At 41.3% G+C, this 20,425-nt stretch overlaps 1 protein-coding gene across 2 annotated transcripts in view; it reads right to left on the reverse strand.

The window, feature by feature from the left end:
• XYLT1 (xylosyltransferase 1) overlaps positions 1-20,425 on the reverse strand; it is a 202,251-nt gene that overhangs the window by 17,765 nt on the left and 164,061 nt on the right. For both annotated transcript variants that reach the window (XM_076351493.1, XM_076351492.1), the window contains 4 exons: positions 18,692-18,772; positions 5,693-5,909; positions 3,402-3,578; positions 1,156-1,418 (listed from right to left, as the gene is read on the reverse strand). In XM_076351493.1, coding sequence (XP_076207608.1) covers positions 1,156-1,418; positions 3,402-3,578; positions 5,693-5,909; positions 18,692-18,772 — 738 coding nt within the window. The remainder of the gene's footprint in view (positions 1-1,155; positions 1,419-3,401; positions 3,579-5,692; positions 5,910-18,691; positions 18,773-20,425) is intronic.

Genomic DNA, 20,425 nt, shown 5'->3' on the forward strand with positions numbered 1-20,425 from the left:
CTATGTAATTGTTATTGATCTTTATTGCTTTGCACCGGTAACCTTTAATGGCAAAACTGTAATAGGAATCTGGATCACTTATTGCCACATCTTTCTAAATGGGACATTGCTCAGCACTTCCATGACTAAGTAGGAAGGTCAAGGCGCATTCGGTTCCCTCTCGAGAACACAAGAGGGGTAAAGTCCATCCGTCAAAGCACAAGGAATGTCTTCAGTATTTGCTGACTTGGGCTGTATGTGTTTTCTATTAGGATAAAAAAAGGCAGGATCCAAAAGATACATTCTGAAGAAGGAATTAAGAGACTGTAAAGTAAGACTTCAAAAGACGAACCCTCTCTGTTTTGAACATAAACAGCTTCAGATGTATTTGCAGGCAGCAAACATCTACCATAAAGAGAGCCTTTTCTGTGCAAATCTAACTCCAGGAATTCTTTCTTCAGATCCCTTTTAGACTGAATTCTTCTTTGCTAGGCTTAGGTGAAAAAGGAATCTAGAATATAGGGGGTTTTCCCTTTAAAGAATACAGATCTTTATTTGCTCTCTCCATATTTATTTATACATACATACATTTTATTTATTTGACGCTAATGGATCCCACCAGTTGCAACACTTTTGGCACAGACAGCTGTACCAAGCAGGCAAACTGAGCTCGAGCAAGTAGTTCTCTGTACTAGTCCATGTATGCACCCAGGGGAACAAACAAGCAAGGACCATTAACCTGCCTGTGTTCAGATTAATTCTGAAATCCTGTCCTCTGCTTTTGGTAAGCATAATAGAGGTGAACATGACCTCTGCTGCAATCACATGGAGGGTTTAGGAGCTGCGGGTATAATACACTTGCTGAAATTAATCAAGAAAACGCAGCAGTAGGGGTAGCACTGCCCAACTGGATCCTGTCAGTCTTCATCAGGCTGGAGAGGAGCTCCTTAAAAGTGCAGCAAACAGGCCACATAATGTCAACCCTGAATAACCAATGCTTTATTATGGGCATAATACTCCTGGAAATAAGGGCTGTACACTTGCAGCTGCCTGGCCCTGTTTGTGACGGTATGGCTCCAGCCAGCACAGCCAAGTAGATGAACCTCCGCCAGTGCTCAGCAGTCCAGTCTGTGTCCCCTGAAACACCCAGAAAAAGAAAGACAGACTCAGACTAACCGGCAGCTGTTGTCTCCAGCAGCATGGAATGAAGTCTCGGCTCTCCGCAGGCCCAAGCGGGAGAACGCATGGTACATGGTGAGGGCGACGTCGCTGAGGGTGTGCACGCCGTCAGGCTCATCGTATGCGTTCTCCCAGTATGACCGGAGGCCGGGTGTGCCAGATGGGTAGTTGCCGTACAGGTAGTAGTCCAACTGGCCAATTATCTCTTGATTCACTACAGCTTCAAATTTGCGGGCAAAGAAAGTTGGCCTGGCAGTCTGCTGTGGTGATACAAAAGAAAAAGACACTGGAGTGAGTTCCCATTTTCAGCCATGACACTTTGTCCTAAGCAATGGGTTGGAGTTGAGGACATGAACTGGTTCTCCCCATGGGCAAAGGTGACTTAAAAGGTCACCTTCATGACCATTTGTCATTAAGATTCAGATAAAAACTACATAATTACTCAACGAAAATGTAGGTGTGCCAATCCCTTTGTACCAACAGCCATCCCCAGCTGCCTTGCTCTGGAAGGCTCTCCAAGTGCCGGAGGGGTGGGGAACGCTCTCTAAACCACCACATTAGCCTGGAGACAGCACAGCACCTGCATGTGTTATTAGCAGTCAGGCAGGGAGCAAAGCGTCGTGTTGCACAGGGGCTCAGAAGAGGCAGAGCAGCATTTTGCATGTATGGATTTGCTGCTACAAGGTGGTAAGAGGACTCTGGGAGAGGTGCCATCTGCGGCTGAGGTTTCTCAGCTTCTGACCGGTCCCTTATAGATTTTTTGCTCTGCACTTGACACAATCTTGGGTATGTTACCGGTTTATATGCTACTCAACTACCATTAGCTTTTAAAAAGCCTTTGTTTTGCCTTACTTATATTTGATCATGGGTTCTGAGGTGCCAAGGAGTTCAAAAGTGCCCCAGATGGTTGAAAAATTCTTTTAAGGATGCTGTTTTACTCCGAGACGGCGCATGCTGTGGGCTCTCTGATCTCCTCTGCAGCTTGCTTTGTGCCTCTGTGGGAACCGCAAGCAAGCCTTCTGGTTCCGTGTGTTCATCTGAGGGGCTCTCTCATCAGGCAAGTGTCAGAAGTTGCCTTTACATCTATTCGAATTTTGAACTTTCCCTTGCAGCTCAGTTTACCTGATTGTTTTCTGAAATGTCGTCGTGGGTTGTTTTCCCAGCCTGGAGCAGGTCAGGCTCCGCAGACTGGCAGTTTTTTAAGACTTGTCATTTATTCTGTGCTGGAGACTTTCCTGGGATTGGTGTTTGGGGCAGCAGAGCCTCTCTTAGGTAATGTCTCATTTGCTCTTTTTGTGAGTGCCTGTGTCACTGACTTCAACCACGCCTGGTAGGCAGCACATTACAATAAAGAAAAGATCTCTGTTTCGGAGCAGTCATCATTTTTGTGCTGTAGGGTAACACATTCCCCATCCCACACAAAGCCTAAACAAACATGCTTTATGCAGGGAACCGCGAGGAGCTGCAGGGATGGAATTGCAAATCTGGTGACCTTGAAACAAGCGGTTGTTCATTCTTAATAGAAGATACACAGGCCAGATACAGTCTTGAGACTGAGTGCACCCTTGAGCTCAAGGATTTGCTCTCATGACTGCCTTGAGGAAACTGTATCACAAAGGAACCGATTAAACTTTTTAAGGCAGTCCTGCCAAGCCTGGGTGATCAAAACCTCATGACTCTGGCCCCCAAAACCATGAGATAAACTTAAATATAATCATGTTGACGAATATAATCATGAAAACTGATTTGCCTTGTGCTATATAAGCCTCTAGCAGGCACTCTAGTCAACTTTTAAGCTTTTTTCAAAGATGAAAAACACTGCTTAACAATGAAAGCCAGGAGCTTCATGAAATCATGAAAGCACCTGAGCTGGAACTTTGGAAAAACCCCTTTGCAATAAATTCACAAGAGTTACCAAGTAATATTGGTACAGTGAGAGATGTGTCAAGCTTCCCTCCTTTCTAGCACAGCAGATCTACCAATGCCAAGTAGTCCAAAGAGCTGCTTTGTGACCTTAGCATGCAGTAGTAAGTCTCAAGGGCCAAAACACAGGAGAACCAATCTTTTATTCTCCTGAAATTAAGAGCAGAGCTTCCTCACACCTCTTTCTCCACCTTGCTTGAAGGGGTAAAAGCTTCCCTTCTTACCCGCTGCTGCAGCCATGCAACCAGACGGCTCTCCACACCCCAGCAGAGGGGGAAGAGCTTCTTTGTGGGTATCAGAGAAGAGACTGCTTCAGTTACCTGGAATCGGTGGAAGTCTGCTGGTTTGAAGTCATTAGGCGAACAGCCACACCAGTCAACAATGTGCTTGTACTGACACTTGCAACCGAGTTTACGGTTCCAGTTCGTGATGCGCAAGTTGTTGTCCACCATGGAGTCACAGTACGGGCTATTTTCCAGAACAGTGTGAAAGAAGGACTGCAAGAAAGACAGAGCAGATCAGTACATTCAGGTCCTCAGACTTCCATTTTCTACTTCACTTCAGCTCATGGGCCTGAACATAACACAGGTGACTTATTTTCTTTCGAAATGACAGAATTAACAAGCTCTATTGTTCTGCCATATATGAGAAGCACTCTACATGTACGCATTCCATAGAGCATGAAAAAAAATCACAGCACGCTATAGGCCCAGCTAAACTGTAATAACATACAGTTGAGGTCTTGCTACAATAACCTGGCACAGAATGACTGCACTTCTTCAATGACCAGCTTTGGGCATCGGGAGTCCAAAGGACTCCAGGAAAGGCACCAGTGCCAGCAATTATTTTCTTTTTATTTCAGCTGTATGAGCAATTGTAAGAAATTCCCATTATTTCTCTTCTGTAAGTTACTCTCTGGTTTAACAGATTTAGGACTATTTTCCTGAGCAATGTGTTAATGATATATCTCAAGTTGTTTCCGAAGACAATTCTCAAACCTTCACTATCACCCCAGTTACTATGAAAAAAATACAGTCTCAGACAGCTCTTCTGTGTGTGTCTCTGTCTCCAGCACTCTGAAATGCACTGCTAGTTGAATGGCCTTGTTCTGAAATATACAGTTCACCCCAGGCACCAGAAGGACATTCTGCCTCCTGCAATTACGTCTGAAATCGTAAGTCTTTATTTGCCGACTCAAGGCAGCAAGGAATTCCTATTGGGCTATCCTAATTATATCATCATAATATCAGCTATTACATAAATCATGTGTAATGGGGACTGATATAGCAGGTTAACAGGTCAGTGAAGGCAGGGTGATTTTAAGAAACGAGCTATGTATCTTGCAAAGAAAACCTTGTAGAAAGAAGCTAAGGAATATGATCAAATTTAGCCCTGTAAGAGATGATTTTTGGAGCAGTGACTTCTCTTTAAAATCAGCAATAGTAAGACCTATAAATAACCAGCATAACATTAGCATGGCTGGCCCCCAAATAATCCCCCTACCCTTTTTAATGTTAAATGACAGCCCAGTGAATATGGATTTTATGCTTGAACTGTTTGGTTAAACCCATAAAGGCATCCATTCTCATTCAAGCGAGAGGGAAAAAAAAAACCCTACCCAATTACCCATTGCCCTGTGTCCTTTTATAATGATACACAAATTTCTCCTAGATAATGGATGAAAAGGTTATCAGAGTTGAGAGAAAAGGTGATTTTTAACAGAAATGGGATTAAAGCAAGATTATTCAACATGTGTGTGGAATAATAAACCCCTATCAAAAGATGACAATCGCTGCGCTCCACTGCAAGCTAATAAGCCTAGATTTGCAAGATCAGTCTCATCAATCCCTCAAAATGTTCAGGGGCCACTAGCAAGAAAGGAAGTTATCATTTTAAAGACAGTCATCAGGTCTTCCTTGGGATGGCTGCATGCTACATACCCTGGGAGCAGAGTCTGACAAGCCAGGGGAGCAATGTACCTACTGAGGCAGGTGTAGCACAGCCTGATAACCCGCCAGGCTCTGTGCTCTATTTGTAGACAACGCACATCTCCCTGACACGCTGCTGCATGCTAGACAAAACCCCATCCTGGTGTGCACCCCCCTTCTGCATCACTTGTAGCCAGAGAAATCCCTGAATGATCTAAATGATTTGTGACTATGCCTTCTAGCTGAGTTTTAAATGGAACAATAAACCTTTGTAGGGTTTTTATTTTTAAAGAAAAGGGCTGGATAACAGCAAGGAAAGCTACTTATGAAGACAATTTGCCATCTCTAATAGCCTTCAAAGGCTTTGTGGAGAAACAATTTGCAAGCAAAGGGCAGCTGGATTTTTGGTTGTTCAGTAATAGATTAATAGGCTTAAAAGTATAAAACAAAGCCACTCCTTGCAAAAAAGTTCCACAAACAAACAAAGCAACTAAACAACTGCAAAAGTTGTTCTAACACTAAAGGACTTACTTGTCATGGAAGTAAAATTCTCATTACCCACTGTGGGATGATCCAAAGCCCACCGAAATCAGGCGAAAGCCCCTCTGAAGTCAATGGTCTTTGGGACAAGCACAAACATTGCAGTTTTGAACACAGAGAGGGATTTCTTTGAATTCACATACCTCAGCAGGAAGCAACGTGTAGGAGTAAAACCTCTTCATCTTTGTTACCAGATCATCATTAGAAAAAGTGACATACTCCACAAACTTCCTGTTCAGGAGAAACCAGTCTGACCCTCCATCAACTGCGATTCCTTCTGGGATCCTCCGGTCCCCCAGGCGCCACATGTGGGTATCACATTCCAGGAAAAGCCGATCCAGTCCTTGTTTTCTGATAAATCTGAGGGAATACAAAAGCAGTCATTAAAAGTTAATTTGTATTTTGTTATCATCACTAGCTCTATAAATAAAGAAGCTACTTTCTCAAACGAAAAAGGATAAAAAGGTCACTTGTTTATATTTCTGTTCTACTCATAAATAATGTAGAGAGGTTTAATAAATGATTAATCAGTTATACGTTCAGTTATAGGGGCAAAGATCAACAGATTGCTTTTAAACATCCTTTACACCTTCTGCTGTCCTAAGACGGAACTGTGCAAGTTACAGAGCTGTATGGCATGAAAATCCATAATGTTCATTAACTCTTAACAAACCACTGCAGACAAACCATAACATGAACAGGAACTAAACAAAATCTGTGTGGTAGGCTTTTGCCTCTAAATAAATGCACAGTTTTTGAAAAACATCAAACCAAACATAAAGGTAAAATGACCAATTTTCTCCTATGTTATTATTCCACAAATTTTTCTATTGGGGTACAGTTAATTAGGAAGAAATTCAATTGCATTGCTCTTTGCTGTAGAATGAGTATGTTTGCTCCATTTTCAAGTATATGGGGAACAACATTTTGTTATTGCTGAACCATGAATAAGAGGAGCAATTGCAGAACTGTAAAGTTATGGAAATGAATTATTTGAGACCAATATAAGAAGAAAAAAAAAGTTGGAAAATCAATCTATGTTTGAAAACACTTTGGACTGGATGCCCACACATGTTTTGAGACTGTCTGATCCAGGTTTCTATTTGTTATTCCATTTTCAGAATTATTTCCCAGAAAGGGAAGCAGGGCAGCCATGAATTAGCACACGCTTTCGCAGGGGGGTCCGAGCGCTGTTAATAATGGTTAGTTGCTGTGTTGAATACATCCCACATGTTCTGAGCAATAATAAATGCTAGCTAACCAGACCGTTACAGTAACTAACATCCACAAGACCACAGATCTCACTGGATGTAAGAACTGCAGGCTAACAAGAGCTGTGGCACGCACCTACAGCGAGGAGGATACCGTAAGACCTGTGTTTCCTCCCTGAACAACATAGAGCTACACCAGGGTTCTTAGAAATGTTTTACGATTAGGAAGTCAAGATGACATTTTAGTGGTCCTCAAACACATGCAACCAAAGGAAGGGGAAAAGAAATGAAAGTTAAGGAACAACACCAAAGCTTTCTGGACTCCTGCATCTGGAAACGTGAGTGTTAACCCCATAGGCTAACTCCCTGGTTAAAGTTTTGTTCTACACCAATCAAAGAACTGAGATGCAATTATGAAATGGTGCATATTAATTTTCAAAAGGACCGTAAATGACTTCAGGGTCTCTGTCCTACTGATAGCTATGTCTCTTCTCACAGTATGAGAAAAAGAGCTCCTCTGTTAACACAACAGTGCAGAAAATGTGTAGATGAGAGTGGAGAAATTTTTCTTTCCATGAACAAGTTTCTAATTTCATGTTCCATTATGAAGGATAATAGAAAAGTCTTGCAATTTTAATGCAGTGCTCTGGAATGTAATCTTCAAATTCAATATTTATGCAGTTATCTCCAAATCAAATATTAATGTGCCTGAAAGTTTGGTCATTTATTTATTTCCCTCAAAACTAAATGCTCATCTGAGTTAATTATTTTAAGAAAATAATAGAATTTTATCGACCATATTTAAATAGGAATGTAAAGTTCTTTTCCATGAAATAATTTCTTTCAACTTCTATCTCTACCAATTTATCACCCTTTATTCTCATTTTCAAATAGAAGTTTCTTTGACTGCAATAGAAACCCCCAAACCAAAAAAACCACTCGACCATTTCAAAACCCCCGCTCCTTACAAACTTCCTCAGCCTATATTACCTGGTAGGGCTTACAGTTAACTAATACCAGAAAGCTCAGTTATACAACTTCAGACTTATTGTCAGAAATTGGCAACACAAGAGTACGGCCACACTCAAGATGAGAAGGTCCCAGCAAACCTAGCCTCACAGCTTCACGTTTTCCAAAATAGTTGACAGGCTCGTTTTTTTGTACATGTACACAGTTCTATGACTTTTCTGAGCTAATGGCTTGGACAAGCAAATCTCGGCATATGGAGTGAAATAAGAGAATTCTTGGGAGCATGAGTGTTTTCACAACAAATCTCAGTCCTAAAATCCTGTACAACAAGGTTATTAAAAGAAAACTAAATGTACTTTCCAACCACTCATCCTCCAGTGAGGCAGCGTAGCCCAACTGAAGAGCAGCAACGCCTTTGGAGACCTGCAAAGAGATGACCCTTTTGCTAATGCTTCTTGAAACCTTCCTAGAAACATCGTACCAGGTTTTAAATACCAGTAACAACCGAATAGGAAGCAGGCATTTCTCAGAAGGCTCACCCTTATGGGCCTGCTTCACACACAGTCATTACACCTAAAAAGAATAACGCATTGGCATAGCAAATAATTTCCTTTTGTCTATGAAGCAATCATTTATACAAGGGGCTTTGAAGACACAGCTCTCCATTGGGCAATTGCTTGCTATCTGTTTATGTTCCTTGGGAACCAAGGGGACTAAGTATATTTTAGATCTGCTAGAAGCTAAATGATCCTGCCTGAGGAGGCAGTGGGTCGCCCTAGCAAGCCTAGGCTGTACTGCTGGCACACAGAGAGCTGAACTGCAACCAAAGTGGAAAAGGTGGATGGGGCTTTTTTTTTTTCCCCTCCAGACTCTCTTCTAGGATGACTGATGCTCCTAGCTACTCCAGCAATAGTGATTTTGGCACTCAGGGAGGCAAGAACTTACTCTAAGCATATTGGATATTGCCCGAGAGAAAGGGAAAGGTGCTATTTGTATGCCACATAGGCCTTTTCAAGAAATCAAAACCCCTCAAACACTACAAACAGTTCATAAAGATTCTTGACTAGCCATCCAACAATGCTTGCAGCAGCCATCTCTGAAAAGAAAGATAAGAAGATGGAGGGCAAAAGCATGACCCTACTGATTTGTTTCTAGTCTAATGCTGTATTTCATTAGTTTCTGGTTATGCTCAATGTAATACCAAAACAGTGCATTTTATGAAGGCATGCCAAGCTTCAGAGAGAGCAATGAAATGCAAAAAATGGTGATTTTTCCCTCAAGTCTTTCTCTCTTGGGTTTTACAGGACACCTAGCAGATAACTCCCAAAGTAGAAAAAATGGATTAGTAATAGCATTTAATTAATCTTAGTCAATGTGGAAAAATTCAGGTGCTTCCTGGCACCCTGAACTTCAGGTAAGACTGGCACACCTCTGACAACTGCAAATGTACTTGCCAGGACAATGACATACAATTGCACCAAGGTATGGTTAGCAAATACAATGGAGATTGCCATCAGATGAAGACACTTGACCTTTCTCCTGATCTAAGACAAACAACAGGAGGAAAATAACGATGATAAGAGAAGAGAGTCAACCAGGAAAAAATAAAACTAAAATAAGACTAGGGTTAAGAAAAAGCATGCCATTTTACCTTATTTCATAGAACACTCCATCTAAGACATTCTGTGCTTACCCTTAATCAATTTTAACTCTTCCTAAAGAGCCTCCAATTTTGAGGAGCTTGGATTACACTTGCAAGTAAGTAGCAAGCATAGCATAATATGAACGCGTCTTGCCAGCTGAGCTCAGCAATCAGGCAACTACACGTGTGAAAGGTGCCGTTTGCGCCATGACTGTGCGTGGATGCAGCCTCAGGGTTTACACGGTTCCGGATGGTTATTTTTTACATTGTTTAAAAAACCTGCTGCCTGCAGCACGTGGTCTGTCACACTGAGTATAGATAGTTAACTGTCCAGACAGCTCATGATTGCAATCCAGCTTAGGGAACTCCTCTTACTTTGTAGTGTATTTAAATATTTATAAATGCATTTCAGATGAGACTCTAGGATTGTACAACACATAAAGCATTTGTAAGACGTTTAGCACACACTCCTACAACATGAATATAAACACACAGCTCAGCTCTTCTTATATGTTTTAACTACTAATAAATATTGTTGCACAGTTACTTAATATCAGCAAAAATATCACAATCAAATATCACCCTTTTGTGTAGTTTTCTCCAAGTGACACTGCATATCACAGCAACTCTGAGACACCCCCGTTCCTGAATGCTCACACTTATGCAGCATATAAGACAGAGAGTTCGCTGTTTTTTGTTTTCCAAAGTCTATGAATGAATAAAACTTTCTTAAGCATCAGAGGCTATCAGATTGCTAAATGTCAGCAACCTTGTCACTAAAAGGTTTTTGTCTGGAAAGAATATATTTTTTAAGGTGAAAAGGTTTCTTCCTAAATGTTTCCTGTTTCTGGCCTCTTGCCTAGAAAACCTCCTATCCACATTTCACTGTTAACCAGGTGCATCTATCAGGGCCTCATCATCATTACTGACTATACACAAGAATAAGAACTATGAATAAAAGTTAACAATACATCAGCGAAACAATTCATCACAAGTCAAAAGTCAATGTCAAAGCAAGCATCTGCAGAGCCTGAAGCTCCACTAGTACCACGTCCACGTTCTTCTTAATGTATGTGGACAAACTCTGCACATTGCTTTGACTCTATCTGCTCCTCTTTTAACTCTCTTTAGACAAAAATCTGAAGAAGTCAGCCAATTTTGGTGGGAAAAGTCAAGTAAATTACAGATGAGAAATATGAGAGGCTCTTGCCAGCAGTTTGCACAGCCACCTTGGAAACACTTACTGGAGTCAATCAGTCGGGAAGCATAAAACAGTAACTTGCAATTTAGGTGACCAAGTAGAAAGCACAGAACAGTAATTTGACAATCTTGAGTGTAACAGTTGCAACAAGTAATTTGTGAGCAATCTCTAGGCTACAATATATCTCCATAAACCAGTCACTGAATAATTCTTTGTAATAAGCAAGTTCATAAAACCCAAACCTGCACAGAGCAGTTTCATTCCCTGCCCACTGCAGGCCAGAAATCCCGGCCTCCATTGAGTATGCGATGAATTTCCAGTTGACTGCGACACAACCCTGACTTTACCCCATTTCCATGAGTAACTGTTTTATTAAGGGTTACACAGTATTTAAAAATTCTGAAATAATTAACAATTGGCTATTTAAGCACAATGTCTATACTGTACCAGCTAAACATCTGTTTTTCTAAAGATATGATCTTGCAGTATGTTTCCCAAGACCTCTTTTTGTTGTGCCAAAAGCCTCCAGGGCTGACCCCCCCCCTACCGAAATGGAGTTGAAGCTTGAAAAGGGGAACAATGTCAAAAAGAAATAGCACCTACTTAGTCTGTCAAGACATGGAAGATTTCCCCCCGGTATGACAGGCAGCATGCAGAAAGCGCAGAATGCACAGTTCCTGCTGTTTCAAAAGGCTATGAAAAAACTCTCAGTATAGATAAAAACAATGGAAGAAAAGAGAGGGAGAAATAAAAACTGTAACCTGCTTTCCAATGTGTTTAAACTGCAGCATCCTGAATGCAAATGTTATGAGGTCAAAAGCAGAATTCTTCTTATCTTTCTTTAATTCCCTTACTCTGAAGAAAATATTATAAACACAATAGTATCCTAACAATCCCCTAAGCTTTAATGCCAATGCACAAAAAAACATCAACAATATCATAAAGAATTTCTCTCTTGACTGGATTTGCTATAGTGAGGTTGGGGGTATTTCACATGCAAAAGCCAAACCTGTAAGCACACAAATTGAAATGCTTTTAGTAGCTTTGCCCACTGTGCTAAATGCTCAGAAGTTAGCAAGGAGCATAGGGAAATCTTACTTTTAAAATATGATTAGTGTTTGTCATTCATATCTCTATATTCCCTACAACAGAGGAGGGCACCAGCCCTCGTGGAGCAGCACAGCATGGTGGGCATACGAATGGAGGGGCAGCCGACCCCGCACCGTGGGATCACCAGCTGTCCCTCGGCAAGGACAGCACGGGCTCCGACCTCGGGAGGACAGGGATTGAATTCAGAGCAGAAAACACAGGTGACACGGCCACAAAAAATAAGCCAGCACTGAGAGATGCAGTTAGTGACATTTGTTCCTGCAGTTTCTGTGGGTCTCTAGGAGCTGGGCTGCAAGTCATCATGAGACCGAGCAGCTCTACTGGAAGGATTTTCTGACAGCCCACGCTATCACAGTTGTTTCCAATGTATGTTTAAACAGTTTTATGCTCAGTGTGCAAGTAAATCTGGAGCAGACAACTGGTCTATTGCCACGAATGTTGGACAATATAAGGTTTAGATCATTTACAGTGTAGCAAAAATGGTACAGTATTTTGACTGGCTCTTTCAAGTTACAAGTCTACCTTGAAATATTATGTTAAACATGGCCCTTCTCAATCAATGGCATCTTTATGGAAACCAAATGTCCATGGCATGCAGGGTATTCCACACGAGTTGCTGTTGAAAGCTGAGGAATACACACATTTTATCTGGTCATTATTCCATCTCTATATGGACATAATCAGATTTTTCAAGCTTTACGATAGGTGCCTCATACTCTACATAATTTGTTTCTGCTTCTTTCGTATGTAATTTTCTCAGTATATCCATTTAACGCTTTAGTCATATCACATCTTTGCATTATGTTTAGAAGAAATTCCTTGTGATTCTTTCTTCTCGTCCACCTTTTCCTAAGCGTTAACTTCCACTGGTTTCGAAAAATCTTACTTTCCATCTTCTGGAAATCTCTCTTTCAGAGGAAGTCTTAAAAAGCCTTAATGCTTCTCAATATTTTAATGTTGCAGACCAGGGAGCAAACTCTTCAAGTGTCTCAAAAATAAAACACCCTCTAAAATTGTTTTTAGTTGTAGGAAACTTGCAGAGGCTATTTTTTGCAGTAATGACTCTACTAGGAATTGCCTTGTTTTGACAACAGTTCCATACAGTCCCTCATGAGTACAAGGCTCGAGAGAGACTTTCAAAGACTTTCCTGTGGGTTTCTTTCCACCACTCTTCATTTATCATATCTTTTAAGAAACACTGGAACAGCTTTTACAAGGACAAAAATGTAATGTCTTCCTCTCATGGTCAAGGAGGCCACAACTCAAGTGATTTTGTTTCTTTTTATATAAAATAAGCAAAACAGGGAGAAAACAGTGTGTAGAGATGTAGCATGAATTCACCACAGACAGACTCAATGATATGAAACCTGACATTTTGCCATCTGTTTGTCTCCAATAAATGTCTTCTCTAGAAGATTTCTTGTCCCCTCACCTCCTCTTCTTCCCAACACCCACACGACCGAGCAGTCTCCAACCTGAGAACACTGCTGGGCCTGAGTGGCTGAGCTTGAAGCCATCTCATCTACGTGATGCTACCGCTTCCGCCACGGCCAGCAGATCACAGCTGCGCAGCGCCCGCAGGCAATGCAAAGGGACACCCCCTGCAGAGCACACCCGGGTGTCCACCACAATAGCATCTCACTGGGTGTTTCTACTGTGCTTAACATCTCGGAATCTGTATACTAGACAACTGAAGAAAGAAAAGGAAATGGGGATTCAAACTTTCCACGTGATTGAAGGCAAGTGTGAGTCACTTCTGTACAGATTTTCAAGCTACCAAATGAGGCTATTGACCTGTGGGTAAAACAGGGCCAAGAATATCTGTCCAACTTAAAAGGGTGCTCCCTGCCATAATTATTTTATAAAACGTTGCAGGATCTCAGATGAAAGGACACAAATGTTACTATTTATACCACTGAAAATGAAGCGTGCAGCTCAATGTTCTTAGATAGCAATCAGATTTCTGATGACTTTACTGGTACCTCAATTTTCACCTCCTTCCTAATTCCTGCCCCACCCGATAGATTGTAGCTACTTCAAACTTTCTCACTTACTGCACCTTCCTGAACTGGTGGATGATCTTGCTTGTATACTCTACCAAGACCAAAAAACATCCTGTTTTGTCCCATGTAGAAACATATGGCTGTTTCTACTGCATCTTCCTATCATCTTCAACTTATTTCTGTTTTCCTTGGTATTGACAACTTAGCATTGTTTTCCAAAACTGAGCAAAAATAGAAGCCCTACAAGGAGGCAAATTGTCAAGCCAAAGCAGTAAGGGCTTCCTGGTTCCCCTAATGCTTAGCATAAAGCAATAAGGAACAGCTGAAAGTTAGCTGTAGTGTCTAGAAGTTTTAAGAGCAGTCTCTTTGCATAGAAGATGCGTGTTGTTATTTCAGACGCTGCAGTTCACAAGCCACTGTTGGGCTGAACTACTTACAAGCAAAAAATAGATCTTCATAGTCTGTGTGCTTCAGAATACTGAAGCATTTAAAGAAAATTAACAAAAAAAGTATGGCTGAGGGAAATTTGAGCCAAATGAACCTAAAAATATTTCACATGAGCAGCAAGGTAAGTGCTGCTGGGAGCTAAGTGGTTAAACTATTCCGGCAGCAGGGATAATATATCAATTTTTTTCCTAGCATTTGGGTACTTACTGGGCGATTCATCAATGCAATACACAATAAATAGCATTTACTGCGTGATCCATTTTCTAACTGACGGCCAAACCACCATCAACCCAGTGTACAGAACGCCAATGAACAGCATGTGCCACAGTGCAAAAACGGCATGTCTGAAAGGGTGATGAAACAGATGCACATCAGCAGAACTAGGCTGAAAGAAGTGGAGATTTTGGGAACGTGCTCTGGCCCTTCGGGAGTTAAGGTCTCTATAGCCTCTGAGAACTGGGATAGGCTTGCGATGCTCCTTACTAAAAGCTGTACAGTTCAGCAACACCTCTAAAAGTATCTCGAACCCAGGATCCAGAAAGGGGACAACACAACTGCGAAGAATAGAATCAGAATCATAGAATCATTAAGGTTGGAAAAGACCTCTAAGATCGAGTCCAACCGTCAACCCAACACCACCATGCCCACTAAACCATGTCCATAAGTGCCGCATCTACATGTCTTTTAAATACCTCCAGGGATGGTGACTCAACCACTGCCCTGGGCAGCTTCTTCCAATGTTTAACCACTCTTTCAGCAAAGAAATTTTTCCTCATGTCCAATCTAAACCTCCCCTGGCACAACTTGAGGCCATTTTCTCTCATCCTATCAATAGCATTAATGAGGAGAAAAAAACAGCACAAGAAAAGAACTCAGATACATAACAAACTTTTAATGGCCTTTTCTTTAGTTGTTTGTATTCTGCCTATGAGCTCCAGATTCCTCTAAGATGTAAGAGCATCCAACCTTCACAGCATGTTTACACTGTTTCCCAAATGATTACTGTGGCAAGGTTTCTAGAAAAAAAAAACCAACCCTTCTTCCTGCCTGTCGTTGAAGATGCCACATTTGACTGTCTTTATATTTTATAATACATCAGCCAGGTGCTGCTCCTGCCAAAAAAACAAATCTTCTGGGTGTTCCAAATTGTAATAGCTTACACAACTACTGGGTTATTCTTTTGCTTTTAATAGTCTAAGACACTGAAAAGAGGAGAAATTTAAGTGTTGCCCACTAAGTACTATGTAACGACTCCAGCCACTGTATGCAATTTCATTTCATACATCCAGCTCTCTAAGGAAATAATGCTTCTCCAGCTGAGTTAAGGACACATTTTCATGTCCATTCCCTTTTCTGAAGCCACTAAAGGAAAATCAGAGCGATGCACTTTTTAAGGACTTTGGCATAACTAAAAGAAAACTTCACTCTCTAAAAGGAAGCCTGGTTTCTCTCCTTATTTGGCAGTAAAACATGTACTGATTGTGAACATGGCTTGAATACAAAGTACATTGTAATTGAGCTGTATAAGCATTTCAGTTTTAAGATGGCACTTCGAATCTTTCTCTCTCCCTTGTATGATCCAGAGACTAGGATGACTTAAAATTCAGTTTCCAGTTGTTTACAAAGCAGACTTAGACAGCTGAAAAGCTTATTGTTTAGGAGCAATTATTCATCCACAAATTAAAACAAAAAGTAGCAGCAAGGGTTATACATTGCTTTCAGTGATATTTAAATGCTGAGCTCCTGTATTATTAGTTCACTTGTTTTGAGAAAAACACCTTGGAACAGCAAAATTATTATTGTACATGGGGCGGCAGTCAGTCTAGTCCAGTGTCTTCTCCCTTATCATGGCTTCAACTAGCCATTTTAAATAAAAAATCCTGTTCCAGTCTGTTTTGAGATAGGATGTCCCAAGGGAGTTTTCTCCTATTGCCCAGTAACTCAGAGACTGGCCTGTGTCCTAAATCCTTTCTAAAAGCTGTGGGTTTTTTTGTTTTTTTTGCTTTTTTTAAATTTTTGTTGCCAAACCTTGAGTCTGTTGCTTCTCTTCTAGACCCTACTAAGCTCTTGGCCATACCATTCCCCCCATGGGATACTTCTTTTCCACAGGACTGTGACAAGGCAAAGCAAACGGCAAAATCTAAAAAGTAACTGGAAAAATTAATAGAAAAAAATAATCACCCCTTACTCTTAAATGAACAAGTCACCAAGTTTGGCTGTGGAAATTCCCCAAGCAAGCATCACAGGAGGCTGGGAGAATATTGTAAGGAAGTGCCACTACCCGCCTCTTCTGCTCCTCTGGGGACATCGGCTATAGGCAGCAGGACACGGGGTGACAGCCTAGATGGGCCTTCGGTCTCATCTCACCTGCCTGTGCTTATACAAGGTATTTCAGTACAGAGGATTTCATCATTCTAACTACAGGGATAAACCTCACCAGCATGACCACAGCTTACACGCCTTGGGCATAAAATGAAAGTCAATTGGAAATCGTGTGTCAAATGGGCAGAGCAGATGGTACATTTACCGGTTTAGACAAGACTGAGTTACTCAAACACTAAAACTGAAAGATCAGGCTAGAGATCTTCACATTAGATACAATTTCTCTCTCAACAGGTGGATGTAAGAGATGGAAATTCACTCACGATAGAAGCAGAGGGCTAACTGCTTTTTGATCAGCTTTTGACACCAATGGAATGAATTTTTACCAAATGCCAATATTACTCAGAGGCTTCTGCAGCTGCTAGCCTGAGTCCTGTCTCTGCAGTTATCTGGGCTATGCAGGAGGGTGGGAGCCACTGTATCTCCCTGATAGAAATTTTGGGGAGCTGCCAAGGGGCAACGTGAAAGGATCCATTCATCCAGTGGTCAGCAGTGGGAGCGCTTATGGGACTCAGGGACTACACAACCATGGCGGACAGAGGCAGCAAATCCGCAGTTGTGTCCCACATTATGTTCCCTGATGCACAGAGAATTTATGGTAGAAATCCAGGAGAAAAAATGAAAGATGGTGACATGTTGTAATAGGCTAAAAGGTATTTAATTGTTTATACAGTCAAAGGGAACCATTGAACTAATAAATGGGTTGTTATTCCTGTGAGGGGAGTACAAGTGGCACATTAGCTCATTTTATTATTAAACTAATACCAGATTAGTGTGTTTAATTGATCTAAATTGTTCTAACACAGCTGAGGTTGGCATGTTCGAACCAGCTTGATGCAAGCACGTCAAAATTCATTAGTTATTTTCCTTAGCCAGCTCAGGGAATTTGAGAAGAATCAGGTGCACCAGAGGAACAAAAAGGCGTAGGAGACCGACTGCTTTTCCCTGGCCATTTCTCTTCTCTTTTCTATTTAACTCTGCTGCCGATCACTATTGCCAGCTAGAGCTGAGCCTGCCAATCACTCTGACACCCTGCATTTCCCAAACCAGAGACTCTCCTGTGAAAACTGTTGACTCGGATTTAAATATTATTCCTCACAGTATTATTTTTTACTACCTGCTATAGAATTTCTGCATGCACAAGATGAATGCTCGTGAGGACTTCATTTAAACAGGAACATGACAGAATTGATAAATCTAGTGACAAAAGCAGGAGCAGCCAAGAAGTGAGACCTGTGTGTTATTCTACCCACCCGCTGAGCTGAACATGCGACTCGATGTGTCACATTCTCTATGTACACTATCTGAACCCAGCCTTACAGTACGCTTGACATTTTACAGAATAGAGAGATGACCTGGTGACCCAGGCAGAATAAAACAGTATTTTTAGGTGCAAAGCCCCTGGGACTCAGCATATGGAGTTGCTGGAACTGCTGCAAGTCTGCTGTTATGGTATGAAACTAGCAACAAAGAGGAAAAGAAAAGCTATCACTAAAGAGGAAAAGAGGACCACTGCAATCGGATGAGAAAGATCTTTCACCTACAGAGGTTGTTTAAAGCTTTGGAAATACAGTGTTTGGTCACTGCTGCTCCCTCAAACCACAAAGCTGTACTACTGATGTGTTGTGGGAAACACAGCACATCCTCTTCTCCCCGAGACCTGCGCAGGGTGGATGAAGACAGACACTGACTTCAAAACTGTAGCAGATCATGATAACCCTCCAGCCACCATCCTCACCCTCACTAGCATGTGCAGGCTGGTACAGGCTCCCACATCTTGCAGAGAAGCTCTGCTTGCACAAGGCTTTGCTGCACACCCTGGCTAGCACAGGTCTTGGTCACCAGTGTGGCTGGGACCAGCTGGGGCAGGGATGAGCTGTTGTGTGGGGCAATTACCACTTGCTCCTGAAACATCGATCTGTGCCAGGCCCCAAGGAGGGAAGAAGCATCAGTCTGTCTAATGTCTTCCTCCTCACAAAAGCATCTTTGCAAACTGATTCTGGGGAGGAGCCATTCTGGACCAATAAGCAACTGTCCTCAGGAGAACGTTTCCTCTCCCCATTTGCTTCTCTTTCCTGGACTAGGGATTTCTTCGCTCAGATAATGCTGGAAAACCGCCACTATGCAAAAACTCCCAGTGCCATGGTTAAAACAAGTTGAGGAAAGGGCCAGCTTACCTTGCGTTGTCCCTCCCGTGTGATTTCAAGAAGTTCATATCACGGTATCTGGACAGGAATGCTACTAGCTGGTCATTTGTCCTGCAAGGGAAAGAACAAAAGATGCACAAATTACACTGCGAGAACTACTATGTTTAGAGTAATTTATATACTTATTGTTCTCATTTGGGGTCCATCTGTAGAATCTTTGAAGGAGGCAGTTGCTGAAAAAACTTCCATCCTGCTGCTAAACTCCACTGCCTCCCTCTACTCAGGAAAGTGTACTTGGAAAGAAGCACAGCTTTATTACATCTTAACGAATTTCATATCGGCTCTTGGCAGATGTTTTAAGCATTGTAACAGAGTATGTATTAAGTAATACTGCTCAGCACTTTTTAAGTATGAAAACCCAGCTGTGAGATGACTGCATTGATAATCCCATTTTACATGCTTTGCTAGATCTTTCCTAGGGAATTTGGTTAAGTATCTATTGGCATTTTATTTGTTTTCATCCTTGTAATAGAGAAGAGGCCAAGGTCGGAATGCATAAAGCAAGAGAATTTGGATGTCAAAATCCCGATATAATTAATAGGAACAAAGAAATTTAGAAGGTTAGTTCCAATTAGTATGACTGGCAATCTGACACCAGTATTTTCAACATTTCAGCTGACGTGTCCAAGAATGTATTTACGCTTGACAGCTTTTGTGGTCTGTTATTTCTTTAACAATGGAGCAAAAACATTCTCTATTTATCTAGGTCAGCATATTTAAGAAAACTGAATAAATCATATTAAAAAGATCTTGATCTCCTGAGTTGCATTCAAAACCACAACATTATAGATACAACACCATTTAAGTAATGGTCTATAATGGAGTTGAGGGCAAAAAAACCTAAAGATAACACAGCTGTCAATAGTACTGTATCTTGAAAACATTTCATTATTATAAGCCACAGAAAACCAAGTTAAACCAGAGTCCTGTACAAAATGTGTTTAACTTCTGGGGTCAGGCTGCAACAACTTGGAAACATTATCAGTCTAGTAAACTATCTTTGTATCTCATAAAACCAAATTCTTCTGTCATCACAGGTAGCATTTCATTATTGAACTGATGAATAAAGAACAAGTTAACCATTGATTTTATCTGGACCAAATGAAGTATCTGTCTATCAACCAGCCTGAACGACCAGGCTGTAGGAGCCTGAGACCCTCCTTCTATGCTCACTCATGTGGGTTGTAGTATCTCCCAGGGTCAGACTCTGCATCTCAATTTGGCAACCTCCGAAAACTGCTTTCTGTATAGTAAGCTGTGCAGATTTTCACATTTGCTGCTCCAGTGATTCTCCATCTTACTGGGATGAATAGGCATTTAGTGAATTTACTTAGCAGTGCTTCCACATGAAATGGTTTCAATGGCTGACATCTTTGGGTGAGTTTCTAGGCAAAAGCTGGCACGTAAACATGATCTTTAGAAATGTAACCAAGTTTGGAAGTGCTTGAGCTTTAATTTCCTTACAGGATAAAAATCAAATCAGCCAAAGTAACAATCCACACCACTCAATAAAACATTATCATTTCTAGATTGCTCACCAACCTATATTTCGCTATTCAGTAGTGCTCTACCAAGTGTATTGGGACTTGGGGCTGCCATACAAACTTTTCAATGCTTCTCACTTTTTAGATAATGCTTATAAATGCCCACATGATTTTTAGCTCCCAAAATATTTAATAATTGACATTTTCCCACTTCTTGAAA

The sequence above is a fragment of the Aptenodytes patagonicus genome, chromosome 13 (assembly GCF_965638725.1).
Source record: "Aptenodytes patagonicus chromosome 13, bAptPat1.pri.cur, whole genome shotgun sequence".
Classification (NCBI taxonomy): domain Eukaryota; kingdom Metazoa; phylum Chordata; class Aves; order Sphenisciformes; family Spheniscidae; genus Aptenodytes; species Aptenodytes patagonicus.